This window comes from Amphiura filiformis, chromosome 7 (genome assembly GCF_039555335.1).
Source record: "Amphiura filiformis chromosome 7, Afil_fr2py, whole genome shotgun sequence".
Classification (NCBI taxonomy): Eukaryota; Metazoa; Echinodermata; class Ophiuroidea; order Amphilepidida; family Amphiuridae; genus Amphiura; species Amphiura filiformis.
The window spans coordinates 13618615-13641468 of NC_092634.1; the positions used below are offsets into that span (position 1 = coordinate 13618615).

Genomic DNA, 22854 nt, shown 5'->3' on the forward strand with positions numbered 1-22854 from the left:
AAATGAAGTGGCCAATCCCCACTCATGTTCATTAGTGGCTTTTGAGTGAAGTTTGAGTGGGTTTGAGCGCTATGTGATTGAGCGACTAAATGTGTGTGCATTTGAAGTGACGTTTGAGTGAAGTTGCCTGAAAATTGAGTGAAGTTTAAGTGAACTTTGAGCAGTACACAAGTGTTTCACTTATTTTGGGCCATATCATTTTGCTGTATGCTAAAAGACTACTTGGTCTACCAGAGATAATTGATTCAACTTCGAAAAACTTCTTGGCAATATAACACAAAGTCACTACAGCATACATTATTTATTTGAAATAGCTGGCCTAAAGTGACAATTTCTGCATTCTATATTGTTCACATGAATCTAAAATATGACACCTGGCAGCTATTGCAGATGGGGCCTTCTTGCACTAACCCCTTAATTTATACTGTTATTTGATTCGCTGTAACTGTCATAATACAGAATGGACAAAATCATATCATGAGCAGAGTGCAAGGCCATCATAAGTGCAGTAGAATCACGGAAAGAATGTAATAGCTGCCTTATGTAAAACACCTTATGTTTGCAACACAACATCCTTATTGTAAATTGTTGATGTTCTGCATTACTTTCCTGGCTTTACATATACATGTAGGTGACCCCGGAGCTACGTCACTTCCGGTCAGGAGCCAAACCACAGGGCGGCGCAAAACCCAAACAACAATACAACATCGGCATTTACGTTTTGTTTGTTGTCAACGGCATATAACCCGGAACTTACCCGGATGACCGTGGTGACCTATAGTTGTGGTTCTTAATGTGTTATCAATCAAAAGTACACTGATTAAAATATTGCCAATGGCAGCTATTACATTCTACTGCACTTATAATGGTCTTGCATTCTGTCCACGATATGAGGCCTAAACTACTCTGAATATATCTGCAAATTCCTGCACATAGTAAAATAGCCGCATATAGTACAAAAGACAAATAAGACTAAGCAAATTTATTAAAAACAATATAATGCAATAAAAATGATTATTTTAGCACACATAGTCCACTTGGATAAAATACCTTCTCACTGGCCGATCAATATCAGACTGTAAAAGTGGTAAAATTTTGCATGTATATTTTTGCGCTTTGCTGACTTTGAACTACTTTTTAAGAATTTATGATTATGAGTTTTCTAACATAGACAAAGGACATATTTGTGTGTTTTTATTTTCATGGTAGTTGTGTTGAACATGAAAAGCATGAAAATTAAAGTGTCTTGAAAATGTCCACTTTTACAGTTCTGGTTACTTGGCACATCTACAAAGCCAAGGTTGTGACTTCTTGTATACCATGGACTAAAACAGTGGGAGGGAAGGCAGCAGTTAGCATATCCAGCAATTGAAGGTATTGTTCATGCTCCCTCTCATCAGCAGACGGTAGGGGCAAGTAGCAGAATAATACAGCCGTCTTTTGGGTGTAACTTTTGACTAATCGATTCAGAGCATGGATGTAGTTTTCCGATACATTTGTGATCAAAGACGTTGGGGAGGTTGGCAAGTCTTCATCGATCCCCGATTCAACCATGTTTTGAGTGTTCAAAGTGATAACATTCTGCCACGGGACAGAGATGATTTCCGCTTTTATGCGAAGCTCCTTTAGGAATCTTCCTAGCTTCTCCTTTCTATTGGTGTTAGCTACTTCATCCAGCTCGCTACATAAAAATACACGTAACTTCGTCTGCTTCTTCCAAGCTGGTACCATATGCAGAACGCAGGCTACTTGCAACAAGAATATACACGCTGTGTCCAAGTATCCAACCGTTTCTGGTTTGAAGAAATTCACTGGCCATACATCGATGTAAGAAGGCTCTCCGTTGCGTGTGATCTTGTCGCGATCTAGCTCGTAAAAATACCGCGTTAGGCAGATATTCTTCTGTAACCTGATGCAATCTGTCATGATCTTAACATACTCAATTGGGGACACAAGTTTATCATATCCTGGTTCCCGAAGTGGAGGAAATTGGTTGAAGATGTCTACATCTTCGTCATCTGTTGGTGACTGAGGGCGGTTGACGCCACATTTGATAAATGTGTCTTCTGGAGGATCATCATCATAGAAACCTAGGACCACTGTGTTGGGTTTCATACCTGTGTAAGACAAACAATATGTGTCAATGTTTTGGAAAATAATTTGATAAAGTAGCTGAATATTTCATATTTGTATATGATATTCAATGGTATTTCAAGTGAATGATGTCAATAGTAGTTGTGACCTATTGACTTCTTTGAACTGATGTGCCACAAGATGAAAATTGATCAAATAAGTATATGATGATGTAAAGACTTGGATGCCCATCTAATTAAAAGTATGTATAATTAAGTTTCCTGGCAATGTCAAAAAATGAGAAAATTGACTGCTTGTCAAAGTTACGGTAACCCCTAATTTTGACTCTTAGGAAACTGGAAGTACACCAAAATGTGTGGGGTGTGTGTGTAGGGGGAGGGGTATGTGGGGGAGGGAGAGTGAGTATAGTGGGTGTGATTACTATATAGCTACAATCAACGAATTTAATAGTTGGTACACCTTGACAATATGTTGCAACTCTTCATTGCCGCTCTGATAATTCAGTGAAATTAGTATAACTATGTTTGATGAGAAGTACAAACCTTCTCCTTTCCCCTTCCCTCCCCCATTCCCCCTCAATCAATGTTGGGGAGACTGGAGAGCCCAATGGAAAAAGTGCTTTCATCAACATTGAACTGGGGGAGAGGGGTGGCGATTTACATTTAGTATGCCAGAGTGTGCCAACATTAATTTCGTTGATTTTAGGCCAATCATGCACCTACCTCCTAGGCCAGCTAATCTCATTAAATGTTGCACTCCCTCCCTTACTGTTGTTGCTAGAGTTAGTTCAGTGAATGCCTTCACATGTAGTGTGTCAACCAGCTTCAGCCATGCAGGTATTTCTTCTTGCACCTGCAAAAAATATGCAAATCAATTGAATTTGAATGTTATAACAACCTAGGAGAGCAAGCTGGGAAAAGTAGCAAATAAAGATAATACCAACATAGATCATTTTGATAACACATTCAATTCCATATGACATGATTGGAGCAAGACACAGCAATATTTTAATGAAATACTGTAAAACTTTAAAATGACCAATAAGCTATTCGCTAAGTGTTTCCTTCCCAATCTGAAACTGGTTTACTGAGGTGTAACGATTTAAGAGGCTTGCTCTGTGCTCATTTATAGGCTTGTGAATGGAAAAATCAATGGATATATTACCATTTTTAAAATTTGACTTTTTGTCAACAAATGGGATGCAAATTGAAGTGGCACTATGACAAGTAAGGTATCAAACTGTGCATCGAGAATTATCCTTGTAACTCTTAATTTATCTTATTGGGTGTTGATATCATCAAGAAATTGCCTCTTTTATGGGTAGTTTAGAATAAATGACTTACAGGGTCCGTTGGAAACTCATCCAGTGTCCCAGTCTTCACATGTCCAAGGACAAACAATCCACTCTTCTTCATGTCATTGACAAATCGTATCAGCTGACATCCTGAGCGTGGATTAGATATCAGTAACAACATCTGAGGGCGCCAGAACTTGACATGATCTTTACGTGTGTCCAACTTGAGGAGATATTTACGCACCTGAGAAGATAAAAAGATGATTTTGATTCATTGGTTAAATTGGGTCAATAGTAACATTATCAGGCATAAAATTTGCCACATGAGAATAATCCACTACTAAATTTCAATATTTAACTGAGTTTGGTTGCATAACTTGGCATCAATTGAAGTACAAAGTTACACAAGCTTGTGTCAATTCACAAAAATGTGTGCCATACTATAGCAGATTCAGCCCATCGCAGAACGTTTTTCAAACAAATTCATTAGGCTACCAGGCGATCATGCATATCACGCTAAAGACGAGGTACAGATTAAATACTGATTTAAGTACCCAACCAATCATTATCCATACCCAACACACACCCCACTCACCATGCTCACATCACCCATGCTCACACAAATATAAACCACCTAATCGCAATATACTCACACATACATACATCATATAATAAAAGAAAAATGGCATATATAAATGATATAGAAAATATATATAAAAACTAAATTACTGTTACCTTTGATCATGTCACATATGTAACATATATTACTTACCTGATGAAATATTAAAGCTTGTGTGACATAACCCCACTCTGATTCCGGTACACGCAGATAGATATAAATAAACAATGCTAGGAATACAACCAAACTAATAGATGCAAAGATAGCATTGGTAAGGAACATCATTGTAAGACAACCAAGGATGCCAAGTAATGCTGAATGCCAGGAGAAGAAGTGAAATGATGGTCTGTACAGGAGTCAAATATACCACAATAACAATATCAGTTTTGTACACCTGTGTTACTGATCGGACATTTTATCTTTCAAAGAACAGACACCGATTAGCAAATTATTCAATGATATAACCTGTACAGCATATGCAAATTTTATACAATAATTAAGGTGCTTGTGTCGGTCCAGGACTTTTTTGGTGTAAAATGGTGTTTTGATGTGCAAGAGTGGATGTTGAGGGCTCTATAACCTCAGTTTTCCATCAGTTTTAAGCTTGTAACCAAAAATGCACCTTATTATTATTCTAACTTGCATAGCAATATCACAACTTTAGTTAGAAGAGTGTTCTGGTCATAGACTAATACAGACTATTTTCAACAGTCTAAGTCCCTGTGAATTGTATGCTGTGAATTCTTGCATATTCATGAGGGCCGATTGTTCCATCCCATGTCTAACAATCACGCCAGTGTTGCATGCCTTGAAATAGAGCTTGAGTGTCTTCGCATATATGTGGAAAAATATGCGGTACGCGTATAGCAGTTTCGCCTGTCGCATTCATGGAACGATCAGCCCTCATGCTGAGACTTTGACTGTTTGGAGCTGGTCTGTTATCTCTTTCATCCATGATTCTGGTATTCAATCATTTCTATGGTTCTCTAATTATTTTTTGTTAGTATCCACGTTTCATAGCGGCAAGGACTGAAATATCCCCAATTTTTTCCCATAACTGACCACTCTATTGCACGTGGTGGTATAAGGAGTTCTGGTTCTTTGGTTTTAGTTATGTAGTCTCAACTCAAGATCCACAAGACATACAATCTACAAGTGCAGTATTGGAAGGTGCACATTGCTGTTTTGATCAAAATTCTTGTTGCTTCACACAGATGCTGCAGGGTGTCTTGTGTCAAGTTCAGAGTAACACCATGTTAGATTTCACAGTTGCAGATTTGAATCAGTGCGTTTACGCAGTTGCGTCGCCACCGTATGGGCAAAATCATTCTTCGAATTTGAATCTGCCACTGAGAAATCCAACATGGCATTACTCTCAACTTGAGATAAGACAGACTATAACAGTGCTTCACAGAGATGTACATACCTGAAGTTAGGAGCAGATGCAATGTCTAAGGCCATACAAGCCAGGTTGGTAGCTGCATATGACAGCAGGAAAAATATGGTGACCAATGGAGCAATTGTGTTCAACTGGCCTAGCAAAAGCACACACTGCAATGATTAAATAAAGGTGTAATATTATTTGACACTTTTCAACATAATAAATATGTATCTAATGATAATTGATGCAAAACAAAGGTCAAATTTACAAGAGATTGCAATGTGTTATATGCTTAAAATTTCAGGAGTACTTAAACTCATCATGAATTTGTGTTTAATCCATGGGAAAACTGACATATTGTGTGGTGCAAAATTGATCCTTCAGGATGTTTTCGGTAATGTGTATTTGTTAAAATGAGCAGTTATGATGCCTTCACCAGAAAAGTGATGAACATCATTCAAACTCAGAGGATGATTTAAGTACTACCCAACACCCCACTGGCTTAACTGTGCAGTAGGTGAGCAGTGTGAGTAACATGACACCACTGCTCTGCTATACTGCATAGAAGTACATGGTTAAATTTGAATTTGTACAGTTATATTTACATTAAAAACACTGTGAACATGCTGGTCAATTTCACATTTTATGTTATCTACAGATGGTGTGAATTATCCTTTAAACACACATCACTTTTGTTCTGAAATCGACCAAATAATAATGACACACACATAATTTTAAAACAACATCTTTTGCATAGTATTCAATGGGATTTGAAATGCAAAGTGGCAGTTGAAACTCTAGTGATAACACTTTTGTAATGCATGATGGGGCTTCCTTAAACCATCCTCAGATTCAAACTATAGATTTTAAACTATAGATTTTAATTTTGCCAGCTATACCAAGGTTGCCAATTCAAATTCAGGCAGATGCAAATTCAGGCAGATACACTGGGATTTTTATGTGCGCCGGCCGCTCTAGGGAAAAAATTAAACATTTGTTCATCCTATCCCAGATAAAAAACCCTTTAAAAGGGTTAAGCAGCGCCAAAGATTTATCATTTAAATATTGGTCCAATGCAAAACCCTTCCATATACCAAAATCGCTGAAAAGGTACCCTAAACCGTGGCACATCCCAGTATACCTCCAACCAGGAGACCCCTCCCCACGATATTTTGTATCGTGTATGATCATGAGAATAATTGAATGTTTCAGATGACCTTGCTTTTCCTTGTGTTTATAACACTTTTTAATCAAAGTCTTTTACTCCCGTCCTCTATCAAAATACAATCATGACATGACATGAACTGGCGGCACGTTAAAATAACATTTAACCTAGTTTTTGACCCCATCGTCTCCATCAAACTACAATCATGAGCCCTCATGAGCACCCCTATACATCAATCATCATCCGAAGATTGAAGAATGCTTTGCCAATTGATAACCAAGGCATTCGTTTCCTAGGCCTACTTGACAACATTTTATGCAGAACAAGTTTATTTGGTGCTCAATCTGGCTAACATGCATGACCATATGTGACGTGTCATGTCAAAAGGAGACACTTTTGGGCAGGATCATCAATGGAGAAATAGCCAAAAATCTGCCGGTGGGTGATTTTTTCACAATTTGGGTTTGTTGCAAATTTGTGATGTTATTAATGCTAAAAATATTGTCTGATACTTTCAGACCGGAATATAACTGGTATCTTGAAGTTTTTGAGACATTTTTCAAGTTAATTCCTACTCTCAACATTGTCAATAATATTTTTAAAGGCCGATATCTCAATTTCCAATTTTATAATACCATAACTTTCAACTCAATATCTTCGCTTAGGAATGTCCGATTTCATTGGGGAAAACGGCGTTGTGGAGCAAAATATCTCTTTATTTAAGATATGTAAAAAACTCAAAATTCATAACCTGCCCAAAAGTGTCTCCTTTTGACATGACACGTCACATATTATTGTTGACTCCAATTCGTTTATTCCACTCCACTGAATACCTGCGGTGAACTACAACAGGCCTATAGGCCTACTCACACGCAAAATACGGGAGTTGTGAAAGACTGTTTATATCAACTGACCATGCTGATAACCAACATCAAAATGATGACGTAACAGCTGTTGCTCCAGTCGCTAGTATGCTTGACTCGTAATGCATTATGGGGGTTTCACTCTCATGTAATCTCTTTCTCAGTCAGTTACCGACATGTATAACAAACCCATGACAAATAGAGAGTGGGCATGCGCCTACGCTGCATAAGGTACCAGATCGTGCTAAAAGCTTGCCGCTGTGCATTGTCAATGGTGTATCAAAAAGTTGCGGGATATTGCCAAAATCGTATGTAAGCCATTTCGGTGAAATTAAATAGGGAAGCATCACCCGGGGGCGCTGCTTCAAAAACTAAATATAACAATTTCAACAAGTAAAACACTTGAGTATTAGGTTGATCCTTTGTTTTAACATTGCATTCATTCCATCTATAGTTAAACTACAAACTTCTTCAGAAGAATCTATTCTCTAACCAAGACCATAGATCAGTCAATTTACCTGAACAAGGAACCATGATATGAGTACTGCCACCCATGGATTGCCACTCCTGGTTACACCCCATTCAACTGGATACAGTAGTATACCTGGAAAATCAAGAAACATATAAAAACTTTAAAAAGTAGGCATACATCGGTACCAGCACCATTTTCTGATCAATCCCAGGAGCAGTGTGGCACACTGGTTAAGGTCTTTGCCCGAGGCTTTGATGTGAGAGGTCCCAGGTTCAATTCCCCGCTGGACCAAAAAAAACAATCTCCGCTCTCCCATGGTTCATCTGCTAATGGCGGGGCAGATGATCCATGATAAAAAAAAAGACCTTGTTACAGTCGGTTCCTATCAGGGTAATGCCCGGTTGTCGGCTACACTTGCCTGTCCTGTAAAAATACCCCGACCAGCTATCTACGGCAACCCCCTTCACCAGGTCACTTGTGCCTGGCCGAAGTTTTGTCAGCATTATCTCCTAGATTTCAGCTGTTAATGCCTAGATATGCTCAACATAAAAAAGTGGACCTTTTTAGGTTGTACAGATTTTCTGGCTTAAAATGTTTTTTTTTGCACCCCAAAATTTCATGCATTTTTAGGATATATATTAAACATCTTATGGACAGATAAGCAGAATCTATGCTAATTGTTTTCTTTATATATGGACATTTAATGTAACACAAAGTCTAAATACATGGGCTCCCAACCTTATTTACAATGCGACCCCATTTACGAAAGTCGGATAATTCATGACCAAGTCAAGATTGCTTTACATCTTTAATATTCCTGGGTAGCCTGGTGACCCCAAATTTTGATCTCAAATAACCCACTAATTGGGAACACCTGCTTTAATTGTAAAATGCTTACCAAATAGCTGGTCTCTAGCTAGTGCTATGAGCACACGGGATGCCCCGATGAGAGTGCTAAGAGATGCTGACAGAGTAGCAGCAAGTACACCAACAGCAACTAAGGGTGGTACAACATTGATGTCTTGAAGAAATCCATAATCATACAACAGCAAATCTCTGTGGAGAGATGGAATATTGACATTTATTACCACTCATGTCTAAACTGTACATTGGCTCATTGCTATTCACTATTGCTAGCATCTGTATTCATGCCTTTGAAAAAAAAAGCGCAGTGATTTATAGTGCGCTACACACAGGCACAACGCCTAGACGTTGATCTACGAGCCTCAGCACACTTTACAGGTTGTCGCTGACCACTACGGACCACATCATTCCATAAACCATTAAACAACAAATCAGGGACTTTGCTGCTTCAAGAGCGCACACCCTAGACATTCCACAAATAACCATCGCAACCAGGATCAGCTCCCAGAGCGTTGTACGGGTTACAACGAGACAAATTAGCAGTAAGTTCCTTGTCCAGGGGAATTTGAAGCTAACTCAATTTTTCCATGAGAGCGTACTATTAGGCACCGCCAGGGTTCGAACCCGCAACCTCTCGCACCATAGTCGAACGTCTTATCGATTGAGCTAACTTGATTGAAGAATAATCCCAACGGCACTTATGCCACACAATGTGATCTCACTATTGCACCTTAGCCAGACACAGTATGTGTGTTGTGCTCATTTAGGGAAGCAATTGCTTTTTCAAATACCAACCTTTGTAGTATTGTTACCCCCCCCCCCCATATGATGTTGTAACAATTCAATGTATTTAGAAATACAAATAAAACATATAACTGTAATTTTCACTTATCTGGCCACCACTTGGTCCCATCATGGCCAAGCTGGACTGTACATCCTTCCAGTAGAAGACATGCTCAATATACACTCAAAATATTGGACCTGTAACATGTCTACCAAAATATCTATCTTTAACTTTCTAGATTAAAATAGCTGACTTCCACCCAACAAAGATCACCCTAGTAACACTATACATGATAAGGGATACAACATAGCTAATGAGAAGAACAGTACACTTACTTTGAACATGTGTAGCTAATCAGCACAGACAATACAGCATAGATTATCCCAGTAAATATGCACGCAGCCATAGTTCCCAACGGAATGGCTCTGCTAGGATTTTTAAGCTCACCTACAAACACAATATACAATGGATACAAAAACGTGGGATCATCTAGAACATAATATAACCAAGAGTACATTAAACTTGCCAGGCATTTTGAAACTCAAGATGACCACCAAACCAAATTAGTTACATTCTGGTAATGATTTTTATGGAATCATAAACACAAACATTTGTATTGACACCATTTTGATTCTTGGATGTTGCTCACAAGTCAAGATACAGTAAAATTCCGTCTACAAGCATATATATGCCTCTAAACGAGGTTTTTTTGACACAAGAGACAAGAGGCAGACACTCTCAACAAAAACGTTATTTGGAGTTTGAACAACTATATTACTGATAAAGGCGGTTGTACAAACATGTATATTTGTAAGACCAATCTATTGCAATGTTTATGAGAAGGGTATTAGCCTTTCATATCTTTTGTTAAAAAAAACCTCGTTTAGAGGCATATATGCTTCTAGACGGAATTCTACGGTATAGGGCAAAATATGATGAAAATGGTAGCCATTTTCAAATCTAATTAATATTATATGGCAACTTGGTGGAAAAATGGGAACAACTTCATTTGATCTCAATACTACATGAACCTAAACAAAGACAAAAAAATTGAAATGTAGCAAACTAAATAACAATTGGATCCATAATATTCAAAGCAACCATTTGTTCTTTGACATTTTCATTCAAAATATTGCCTAAGAAAATGTCAAAATATATTTCATTTCAATCACTTATAGCAATGAAAGTCAGTCCACAGTTTTCAAAACATTTTCACTTTCCTGTTTTTTAATCTTTGAAACTGATTTGACCATAAACATGATAAATCAATATTTATCAAATGTGGCATTTTGTCCATAAATCATGATAACTCCTACCCTATCCCAAATAATAAAATGAAATTAAAATTTAAAAAGTCATTTCACATTTTTGAGCTACAGTGTATCTACAGAAGAGACATTGACATTAAGCCTCTACGCTGTGCTCAACATTGATGCTAGATACATACACACATAAAACACTGATAAAGAGTTGCATATTTGGTAAACATATGATTACCAAGTGTATAGTTGCATTAAATATGCCTCCTCCAGGTGTGATGAATGACCAATGGTATGATTTTATATACCAAGACACAGAGCACTAAAGTTCAGACATATGTTTGATTGCATACTAAGATGGCATTGCATCTTTCCTTTCTTTGAGGAGTGCAATTTTGCAGCCACATACCCTCTCAACAATTTCTGGTGGTGGCAACTTGCTGAGGAAAAAACCTGAATTTAATTGGCAAACATCTGTATATTAAATTCAGACTTCCTCTTTCCCCAAGGTACATTTAGAGGTGGGTAAACAGGTAAAGAAACCATGAGAGTACATTGCAAGTACTCCGTCCTTTGAAGGGGATGTTAAATTGTTAAGCGGTCAGTCCCATGTATGTACAGAGAGTCACACCTACATGTTTATATCGCAGTCAGTTTCAAACAGAGTAGGATGAAAACTTCCAACTCTCACAATCTGTCCTAGTTACATGTAATAAATAAAGTCAAATAATAAAATAATAAATAAAATAATACCATCTTACCTGACATATTAGCACCAGCCATGATGCCTGTGCAACCATTGAAGATGATGGCAAATACAGCAGCAAAACTAAGCTTGACACCTGTGGTGTAATCAGGAACATCGTATCTACCTAATGGGTGAACAAAATAAAGAAAGTCATTTGCTGGTGTTCTTCAAACAAAGTCAAAGCCTTGGCAAATAAAATAAATACAAGAGGGTGACCCACTATACACTACATATGGCCACACCATCATTTTCTAAATGGAAAAGCAATGTGTGTATTGAAAGATGTAAACACAGAAGAATACTGAAACAACTGAATAGTAACTGTGCAAAATCCCTACTTGTATTGAGCTGTATTTGTTATGAATCTGAGTATGCTTGACAAAGTAATTATCAAAAGATTTTGGGCATAATTCTGTTATAATCAGGGGTGTGAATGAAGCTTTCCAAAAAACACAAGAAAAAACGCTGAAAAAAAGTATCCATATATGTGTTCTATATAAAGTATCCATATAAAAGTATCCATACATGCATTCAAAGCACGCAGAGCGAGCTTACCTACCAATTAAATGCAATGGCTATTCCGGACTGTCATGCTATTCATGCATATTTCATCACAAATATTTGAAGATTATAAGCTTGTATTTCATTGCATTAATGTGAGCGTCGATTTCACACCCCTGTATAATTAGGGTAGTACCGGGGTATGTGGGGCATTCCAGAATTACTCCCCTTTTGTATTATGTTTATACATACACTACAAGAATCCTATTGTGGCAGCCTGCACAGGTACACAGTCGCCATGGTACTTGACTGGTCTATTCAAAACACCTACCCAGTACCAATGCTGTTGCTCAGGACCCACCAGCAGGGATACTGCACTGGTACTACATTGGTACTCCTCTGGTACTGCACAGTACCAGGCAAGTACCTTGGTGAGATGTACCTATGCAGGTGGCTCCAATAGGAATCTTATAGTGAAATTTACATAAACACCCCTAGTTCAAGCATAAAAGTATCAAACACATTCAGTTAACCCCTAGTTGAAGTACTACCTGCCGATCTAACATTGCATCTGATTGGTCAATTATGCGATATCTTCACTTTAATCACCAATCAGAATGGAGCTTTGCAAATAATTCAACCCAATTTTTTTGGATGGTGAAATTATTCTAACAATGTTCCTGATTGGTCCAATTGATAATGTACGTTTTTTTTTACCAATAGGCAGGTAGTTCTCATGGGGTTAAGTTCAGGGAAAAGTCCATTGCAACTTACTTTCTAGATTCTCCTCAAATGTCTCTGCTTTAAACCCTGTGTAGTTTGCCTTTGTGTCATTCTCCTTGTTCTCAGCCCTAATCTTTATATCCATTGGGCCCTGAATGAAGAAGCTCAGGAAGACTGAAAACAAAGAGATGTTCACAATGCAGAATATGATGAAGGATGTGCGCGCAAACATCTTAGCACCGATCATGCATACTCCAAGACAGAACAAGAGTACACACGATGAGTAGAGTAGAGTCCACCACTGGCCGCTGGGGAGTGGCGGTACGTGATCGTTGATAAGAGCACCTGAATAGAAAAGAGTGAAATAGAAGACAAAAGAGGATTAGACATATAAGGTAGTGTTTCATATCATGTTGCTGCCAAAATTGAGAAATGGAAAACATGATGAATGGGCATTAAGATCTTACATTCATAGTTTTGAAAAAGGTTATAGAGGGCAATAATCAGGGCATTGGATCTCTGGTACCACTGTACTATCAGAAATAAGGAACAGAATTGTTGATCTCTTCCTCTAATTTGATCAGCTAGTAATCAGCAGGAATTATTAGGCTTTTACCACTATGCCAAAAATTAGACCTATGTTAAGAGTGATATAGTTCATCTGTCTGGTCTATATTTTGCGTGTTAAAGAAGTAGACAAAGTATAGAACTTCAATTAATAATTTGTGATGCTTCTTGCAAGATGTCACACGGAAATTCTCCAAATAAAATAAATTGATATTATCCGCGATGTTATAAGGCCTGCCAATTACGAATTGATCAAACTATAGTGGCATACAATAAAGATTCGCCTATAATCTTTTTATGTAAACTCTTAATGGTACCACGTCTAGTACCAGCAATCCATCAGAGTGCTGAAGAAGTGAGCTTGGATAAGTCACGAAAATTACACGTAAGTGTGAAATCAATTTGCTTGTGTGAATCGGTTAAAATTTTACACCAATATTATTATCTTAATGAGAGCTTATATTAAGCGTACATCACATATGTACTGTGTTGAAATACACTTATCCCTGATTTGCTACTGAGGCGATCTGCTGTTGCCAAGTGGAAATTTATTAATGAACTTTGTACCATACGTCTTGTTAGTTCTTTACAACATCACGGTAGTACGCACTCGTCAAAGGTTTACAGCAAAATATTACATGTATAATGGTGCATATGGGTTCCCTCGACATAACTGGAATTTTAGCCAGAAACTCAAAGTGCCCTCCTGCAAAAATCTCACCAGCAAATAAGGGCAGGGACACTTATTTCTGGTTAGATTTTTTAGAGGGAGCTCTCTATTTGAACGTGAAATTTACCTCAAGGCAAAGGAGCACATGTGCGCCATTTGCTAAATCCTTAAGGTATAAAAAACATAACACACTCTCTCTCTCTCTCTCTCACTTGATAATAAACCTAAATCTAGTTACACACCCACACTCCATTAGTCCAGCAAGACAGAAATATAAACAATAATATTAGATGATTCTGCATTAAACATTAGATGCTTCTGTGTTAAAAATATTGGTTATTCAAAATTTAAGAAGTAGGCCTACTATGAAACTGTTGTGATTAGGCTATTAAAGCCATGTATCCATCTTTACTTTTGGCACTTGGATGAGAGTCGTAAGTGCACATAAGACAGCCGTTATTTGCCTGATGGTCTACCTGATCTGTATTGTTCCTGTACCCCTAACCAGGCCCGGAACCAGGATTTATTGGGGGGAGGGCAGATCTTGAAAAAGTGGACCTTTTTTTCAAAATGTGGACTTTTTTTGACCAAAAAGGCATAAAGAACCTTTTTTTTGTACTATGCTCACAAATGGGACTTTTTGCATTAAAATAGCTAAAAATGGGACTTTCTGCATCAAAAAAGGGGACTTTTTGGGCCTTTAGTTTTGGGGAGGTCTGCCCCCTTGCCCCTCCCCTGGTTATGGGCCTGCCCCTAACCCTTCCCCCCTACTCACCTGATGGTCCAAAATTGTCCTCAATGGCTTCTGTCAAACCAATACAATACAATGCACATGAGAAGACATTGGCTATATAAAACATTACACCTATGCTACCACCAAACTCTGGCCCTAGAGCACGACTAATCATGACTGATGATATAAACAGTTAAGGAAAATGCCACACATTTGGAAAAAGTGGCTCCTGGTCCTGTGATTATCTAGTGAACCAGGAGCCATATTAGCCCATATAAAGAGCTAAGAATCATTTAAATTTCAATTGTACACATTAAATACAAAACCTGCTTTAACTACCAGGCTCTATTTGGAAAAAAATGTAAAGCCTGCTTCATTTGATTTTGTTGTGAACCTGGAGCCAAAATGTTATGACCACTGGGCAAATGGCTCCTGGGTGCCTGCTTATTTAGAAGCTTGCATTTGACAAAGAAACACAGGCTGGTAAGAAAACAAAAGAGCCAGCTAAATTGATATTGGTGTAAGTAATAATATTGCAGCTTGAGGACAAAGTTATATCATTTTACCAGCCATATTATACAAATATTTACTGCTCATGAGGGATCTGGTGGAATCTATTTGTCCCCGAGGTGAACTGGAGACCGTGAGCCTACTATTTTCCCGAGACCGTCAGGTCGAGGGAAAATAGTAGGTTCACAATCTCCAGTTCACCGAGGGGACCAATAGATTCCACCAGATCCCGAATTTAGAGCAGTAAATATTTGTTTTATATCCTTCATTAATATATTCTTTGTTCATTAAACACAAGGCATAGGCCTAGGCATAAATGTAGGCTAGGCCTAGTCAAGGCTACGCTGGCCCTGCTTTGATTTGATTTAATGCACAAAGCACGCACACAGTTGTTTGTTATTTCACCATCAATATAAGATATTGATCAATCCTGATGTAACTCAGATTTATGCCATTAAACCGCCGTATTTAAGCTGCACTTCTGTGCTGCTTGTGTGCTTCGCAAGACAAAACGAATTGCTACACATTAATACCCCGGAACCGGTACTGATATCCCGTGTATGTGGCGAGTTGCACTGACCACTAGGAACTGCGACGCTGTTATGAGGTCATACGCGCTCCGGGACGCGCTCAGAGGGAGATAGTAAAACTATTTCCCGAGAGATAGTACTTTGAATAGTACCCCGTTCCCTCCTCAATCGGCTTTTTAACAAGTTTGCAAAATAGCAAAACTATTTTTGGTCACATGATACTCGTTTAACCAATTAATGAACGAGAATATATTAATGAGGGATATAATATTATTTGAGGGAGGGTATTGGAAAAGAAGAAAAACAAATAGAACTTAACAAAATAATCTGTACATCTATCATCTCATAACACAGATGACACCATTATATGACACCATGGCATGTGGATGTCTTGTGATAATTTGTGGTGATCATGCAAAACCATTCTCTGTTATCATTGCCTTAAAACAAACCACAATCACTATGGAACCAAGTATCTCAAAAAGGAAGTTGCTGACATCCATATTTTCATTACCCTACATCATATGACTAGACATTGTTTATACAAGAAATATACATAATAATGTATTAACTCTGCATCCTTAACAGAAACTGAAACTTCATAGTCAAATAATAATAGCATGCCATACATTTAAATCATTACTTCTGAGTTCAATTAATTACTACTAAGTATGTAACTACACAAGGAAAATTGAAAATTAAAAATCAACATTCTTTTTTCACCATTCCTTTATTAAAGGAATGGTGAAAAAAGAATGTTAATTTTTAATTAATTAACCAATTATATTGGTAACATTGAGTTATGAGTGATTGCAATTGAGTTATGTGTGAATGTCTCCTTTTATTAGTGAGCCATGACATACCTATTCGAATAAGTTTGATTAGACAAAAACAAAAGTTTCGTTCAAATTGTAAAACTTGGAAACATTACAAGATCTGGGAGCATGAGGAGCATGGTGAGGGAGCGCATAAATTTTCACCATTAACCATATTTACTCTACTCCCAATCTCCCATTGCTAAATAATCAGTCAATATTGAGAAGAATGCCTTTGGCAAAACAATGGTAGTTTTGGCAAAAAAGGAAAATTAGGGCAGGTGGAAATCAACTTTTATTTGCTTCACATTTTTGTACAGCCCTGCAATGATATGGGTAGATGTATTTCAAGATCCAATTCAATCAGCCAATTTGAACCTATAAAGAATTAAACTCAACTTAAATGTTTTAAAAAGTTAAATTCCAACTTAATTCTGTTGGCCTATATGCCACAGGTGCTACAATGTATAGACGTACACTATTATTTGTCTCCAGTATGAGGTCATATAGTGTTACACACACAGACCACTACAGACCATTCGCAATCAGTCAAAGTCTCAGCATCACCCGATAAATAGGGCCTATTGTTCCATGAAATGCGCCAGGCGAAACTGCTATGCACATACCGTGTAGTTTTGCGGTCTTTCGCATAAACGCGAATGCACACGACGCTGGCGTGATTGTTAGACACAGCATGATGGAACAATTGGCCCTCATGAATATGCAAGAATTCACAGCATACAAAACACAAAGACTTTGACTGGTTGCGAATGGTCTGTAACTTTCTTATACTATGGTCTGTAGTAGTCTGTGGTTACATATTTGGTTACTGACAAGAAACTTCATACTTGAGAAATTTCTTGATATAATATTTCAAAGGATACAGTAAGCTCCGCCTCCTTCGATGGCGCCATTAGTTGAGATTGCACTGATTGACAGCACTGTGAGAAGGACAATGAAGTATGCCAGTAAAAACATCCCAAGAGTCTCCAGCTCGCCAGCATGGCCAATGGCAAAACCTGTATGTATCAAGGAACAAACCATAAGATTAAACTTAAAAGATGGAACTTCCTTTTTTTGCAACTTGCTATGTTGTGTCTACAACCATTTATTCGCTAAATGTGATTCACTTTAACGCGAATAAAATATTTTCATACGTGCTGCCGCCGTTTCCCTAAACATATTAAGTACACACAAAAACAACATTCATCTATGGGATATGACGCCTTGCCGCAGCAGCTCCTCCGCCCTAGCTGATAAGCAAACGTGAAGCTTTCATCCTCATGAAACGCTTGAATAACCAATCAATCAATGCGATATTGTTATTATACAATCGCTCAACAACTTCTTTGTCCTCTCGATCCAGCTGATAGCTTCGTAAGAAAAAACCTCAGACGTCACCATCAAGTGTCACATGACCAGCCCAGCGGGTCAATTGCCTGATGAAGTCTGATGGCTACTTTTACATAAAAATTGCACCTGGTTCAACCAATTTAACTAGGAACCAGGGGACATTTCCAATCACCATAGGGGCCAATAAAAATAAAGATGTGCTGAATGGGTTAAATAAAGCACTGGTCGCTTAGAATTTGATATTGTTGGTTCACTATCCTGCTAGGGGCCAGTTTCAAGAGAAAAGTGTCCCCTGGTTAACTAAAATTGAGATGGAACCAGGGGCCATTTCAGAGTTTCAGAATTTCTGGTGGCCAAATAACTCCCCTCTACCACTTATTTTCACCCTTAGCAAGCAATTTTTGGCACGCCAGGAGGGGGCAAGCAATATTTGGCACACAATTTGGAAATTTTACCCCCGGACTCATAATTAATGAACAGCCCCTAAGATATCTTCTCGGGCCATACCTGTAAAAAGTTCAAGGAAGCTAAAACTAGAGATTATTTGGCAATTCAATTTGAGATATCAGGGCATGAAATGTGTGTTTAAGTTCTATCATATTTGACATGGATGTTACATTTATTTGTTTTTGGTACAGCACAAGGTCCCTGATTTGGGTCGATCAAACAATTTCAAGGCAAATTCATATTGAACTGATTCTACATACAATACATACATGAAGGTCTCCCTAATGTGCAAATTTGGAAATGAGATATGAATGACATTGGAATGACTTAGTATGTTTGTTTGTTTGTTTGTTTGTTGACTTCAAGTATCAACCAAGTGGAAAGTAAACAAAATTACTGCAGGTTTCGTAATGAACATGACTCAATGAATGATGATGATCATTGATGATGTAGTCTTTTACTCAAGAAGTCTAGCTTTAAATTTGCTCACTGATATACATGTACATTTTGTAGCTTCACACTTGAGGCTAGAGTCCATTTCATGCCTTTATATAGATCTCAAACTGATATGCCAATCTCTAGTTTTAGCTTCCTTAAACTTTTTACAGGTATAGCCAGAGAATGTATATCTGATATATCTGAGGGGCTTTGCGCGTATTTGTACCATAAACTTATTCTGTCGCCAAAAGGTGCTGGATACACCATACGTCAAGAATCCCCCATGTCATAAACAAATCTACGCCACAAGAATCTAGGAGGAACAACTTTGCAAGAGACCACCAATCACACTTATCTTGAGGTGGATTTGTCCAACGATGGCCATCAAGTTAACAAGGTGAAAGTTTCTGCCAACCGCAGTTTAGGTTTCCTCAGGAGGAATACTTCTTGTTCTAGAGACCCAAAGTTAGGGCATTCAACACCCTTGTAAGACTTCAGCTCGAATACAGTTCAACTGTTTCGGATCTGTACACACAAGACCACATCATCAGCTTGACAAAGTCCAGCGTTGGGGTGCCAGGCTTGTCTACAATGACTACGACTATAACAGCCATCCTTCAGACATGATTGCTAAACTGAAATGGGAGCCTCTGTCACTACAAAGGAAAGAGCGAAAAGACTCCTGGTGCTCCACAATGTTTTACATGGTCACCTGTCCATCCCAGCTAACGGAATCCTGCATCCAACAATACTACATGTCCGTCCCGTTAGGGCTCATATTGAAATACCCTACCACGCTTTCACACAGAAAGAAGGCAGGATTCCCCTCGCTAAGCGCTCGCCTCAGGAAAGCTCGGTCATAAAACGGATAGATTATATGCATCAGTGATACACCCTGCCCAGGATTTTAACAAAAGAAGGCTAGCACAGGAAAGCTGCAGGATGGCGCACACCTTCCTGTGTAAGGGAATTTCAATATGAGCCTTTACACCAACGACCGCACATTCCAAAGAATACCAGGAAGGATTGTTACAAATACTTGTTCTTCCCACGCGCAGTGTTTGATTGGAACAATTTGAAGTATGACATCATTTCTACTGAGAAACCAACATCTTTCAAGGCAAAGTTACAAAAACACCTAAGAGAATAACAATTTTTTATGCGCAGTTTGCGTACTCACATTCCTGTCTGGATTACTTCGATAGTTGTTGAGCAACGAAAGGAGTGTTGGAGAGTACTAGAATCAGAATAAGAATCAGAATCAGACTAATTAACAAGAGCCACCATCCAGTTGGAACAAAGAGTAGAGCTTGCATTTTGTAGCTCTACTTCTGGCTTTATGATTGTTATGTGATGTGACACTGAAATTTTGTACTACAACTTATAATGCATGTAAAAATATCGCAAGAAAAACAAAACTGTTTTCTGATAATATCAATTGAGACCAAGAGTGAGTTTTAAACATAAAACATGGAAGAAAGCCATGGTTAAAACAACTCCTGACAACTGGGGTTTGTTTCAATTGTGCAATACTACTATTACTAGTACATGTATAATGTTTTTGCTGAACCATGAAATGGTATCAGCCTATAGTGATCAATGTTTGTTACATGTACTTACTTACTGAATTATTTACTTACCATACTTACTTACTGACTGACTAACCTTTTGGTCTGAAATGGACATATTTCGAAATGCACATCATCATCATTCAATGAGTCATCATGTCCATATAAAAATTCATTGTAACATTTGCTGAGGAGGACGCCTTCAATATCTTTCAAAATTCTGTTTTTTACACGATAGTAATGTACCGGTACTTTAAGTTTAATATTATACTAACATACCCTGCAAAAATCATGACTCTATTCTAGGTGCTGTAATTTTGTCAAAATCCGAGATTTTGAATAAAACACAGGAACTGTCTTTTAATTATTACGATGGATATACGCCATGTTCATAAACACAGTATGTAGGCCCTACAATGTACATGGCATGCGGGACAGTGATACACAGTAGGGGCCTACACATCAACATGATAAAAGAATTGTACCATAGCAGGACCAACAGAGTGACACATATCAAGGAGTCATCTGCGCTGGTAGTAAATTCCAATATCTTTGCATTTCCTTGAGCATTTGTTCGGCTCAAAATTAAAAGGGGACATATCTGATACTGACAGTAAAAGCTGACATTTTATGAAAAAATATATCAATCTATTTTTATGAAAATGTTACAACATGGCTTTAACTATTGGCTGCTCATGATTCATCACTTAAACTTAAAGCTGAACATTGTGAGTCTGAAAATCTGGTCTGATTGCAAATCCACAAAAATTATTTTACAATTATTGTAAATATAATTGATAAATTCCATCATAAATAATAATTTAACTTACCAACACATAAAAATAAAACAACACTAAACATTGATAAAACACAGGGCACAAACACCCCAAAAAATGTCGACAGATTTCCGGAACTTCCATCTGGCCTACAATGTATTTTAAAGCTCAGATCAAGCCTGTATCTAAGCAAAGGAGATTTGTCGTTAGGCCGATGTGATGTTGGACAGCCGATCCACGTCCAGTATGAACCATCGGCTGCTGCATCCCTTTCGGTATCTCCGCCATACTCAATGCCCCGTGACTTCTGCATGGGCTTTCTCTAGTTCTAAGACCAGTAGGCTATTCTGCACTGTATAAAATGGTGATTTGAAGTAGGTGCATGAGAAAAGTCTTAACATGAAAATAAACAAACCATGAAACAAACCCATGTACAGACACGATACAAAACATTATTTCATTGTAAATGTAAAATGTGGGTAAAATCTGAATAAATAGAACACAGAAATCAAAGTTCTGAGCACGAAACAAAAATATTTCAAAGATTTTTCTGATGTATTCCTACTCCAACGATCTCAAACGGTGAAAGCTTCTGCCAACCGCAGTTTAGGTTTCCTGAGGAATATTTCTTCTTGTTCTAGAGACACCAAAGTTAGGGTGTCAACACCCTTGTAAGACCTCAGTTCGAATACAGTTCAACTGTTTGGGATCCGTACACACAAGACCACACCAATCAGCTTGACAAAGTCCAGCGTCGGGGTGCCAGGCTTGTCTACGACTATAACAGACATCCTTCACACATGATTGCTAAAAAGAGAATAACAAATTTGTATGCACACTCACATTCCTGTCCGGATTACACTACAAACCATAATCGACCTAACAAAAAAAAATCGACGTAACTTAAATCCCCCACAACAATGAGGAATTATCTCTGCAATCTTTTATGTTTTTAGGCATTATTAGGCAGTGTTAGGACGACCCACTTCAATTTAGGGCGGTATACAAAGCTGTTTTACCCAATCTTACGTCGCGAGTTAGGATGGCACCCAATTTTTTTTTGGGTGCAAAACCGCTGCGTTTTGCAAAACATCAGCTTGGTAGCATGTCAGCACTAGAAAGCCACGGGTATCAGCCAAACACAACTCCTACAATCGATCGATAGGAACCACTTCCGAGCCAGCTCAAGTGCGTGCTATAAAATCGATTTTGTTGTTGATCATGATCGCCGAAGCTCCACTACACTGTTTGTTCCAAATCAGGCATAGTATTTCTGCCGTGGAGTCGGTTATCCCAGCATTAAAAATAATATATGAACCGTGAATATAAGTTTCTTCTGTTTGCTTAATTTTTCCATGCGTGTATTAAAACTAGTAATAATTAACTTGCTTAAAAAAAATTGTAGGTTAAACCATGTGGTTAAAAAATGGACCATTTGTTTTTTAGAAATGACCGAACGAAGATGACAAAAAATGTAGCATGAGAAAAATATATTAAAACAAAAACAAAAATGCAGATTCAGGAGTGATCCTGGGGAAGTGACCAGTCAAATATGTAGGCCTATAATTATATAGGTCTGCAATTATTTAAACAATATTATAAATGTACGTTTAAAATTCATCAAATTCGAAATCACGATTTTTTTTTATGATATGATGAATTTCAAATAAATAAACTAGT

The 22854-nt window shown here is 37.9% G+C and overlaps 1 protein-coding gene across 1 annotated transcript in view; it reads right to left on the reverse strand.

The window, feature by feature from the left end:
* Positions 1 to 1227: 1227 nt before the first annotated feature.
* LOC140156766 (solute carrier family 12 member 9-like) overlaps positions 1228 to 22854 on the reverse strand; it is a 33077-nt gene continuing 11450 nt past the window's right edge. Inside the window, exons 2-13 of the mRNA XM_072179727.1 lie at positions 17477 to 17611; positions 14780 to 14914; positions 12819 to 13112; positions 11557 to 11667; positions 9872 to 9983; positions 8787 to 8944; positions 7935 to 8020; positions 5434 to 5558; positions 4161 to 4353; positions 3438 to 3632; positions 2817 to 2946; positions 1228 to 2117 (exon numbers count right to left, since the gene is read on the reverse strand). Of these exons, the coding sequence (XP_072035828.1) occupies positions 1288 to 2117; positions 2817 to 2946; positions 3438 to 3632; positions 4161 to 4353; positions 5434 to 5558; positions 7935 to 8020; positions 8787 to 8944; positions 9872 to 9983; positions 11557 to 11667; positions 12819 to 13112; positions 14780 to 14914; positions 17477 to 17611 (2504 nt within the window). The 3' untranslated portion in view covers positions 1228 to 1287. The remainder of the gene's footprint in view (positions 2118 to 2816; positions 2947 to 3437; positions 3633 to 4160; positions 4354 to 5433; positions 5559 to 7934; positions 8021 to 8786; positions 8945 to 9871; positions 9984 to 11556; positions 11668 to 12818; positions 13113 to 14779; positions 14915 to 17476; positions 17612 to 22854) is intronic.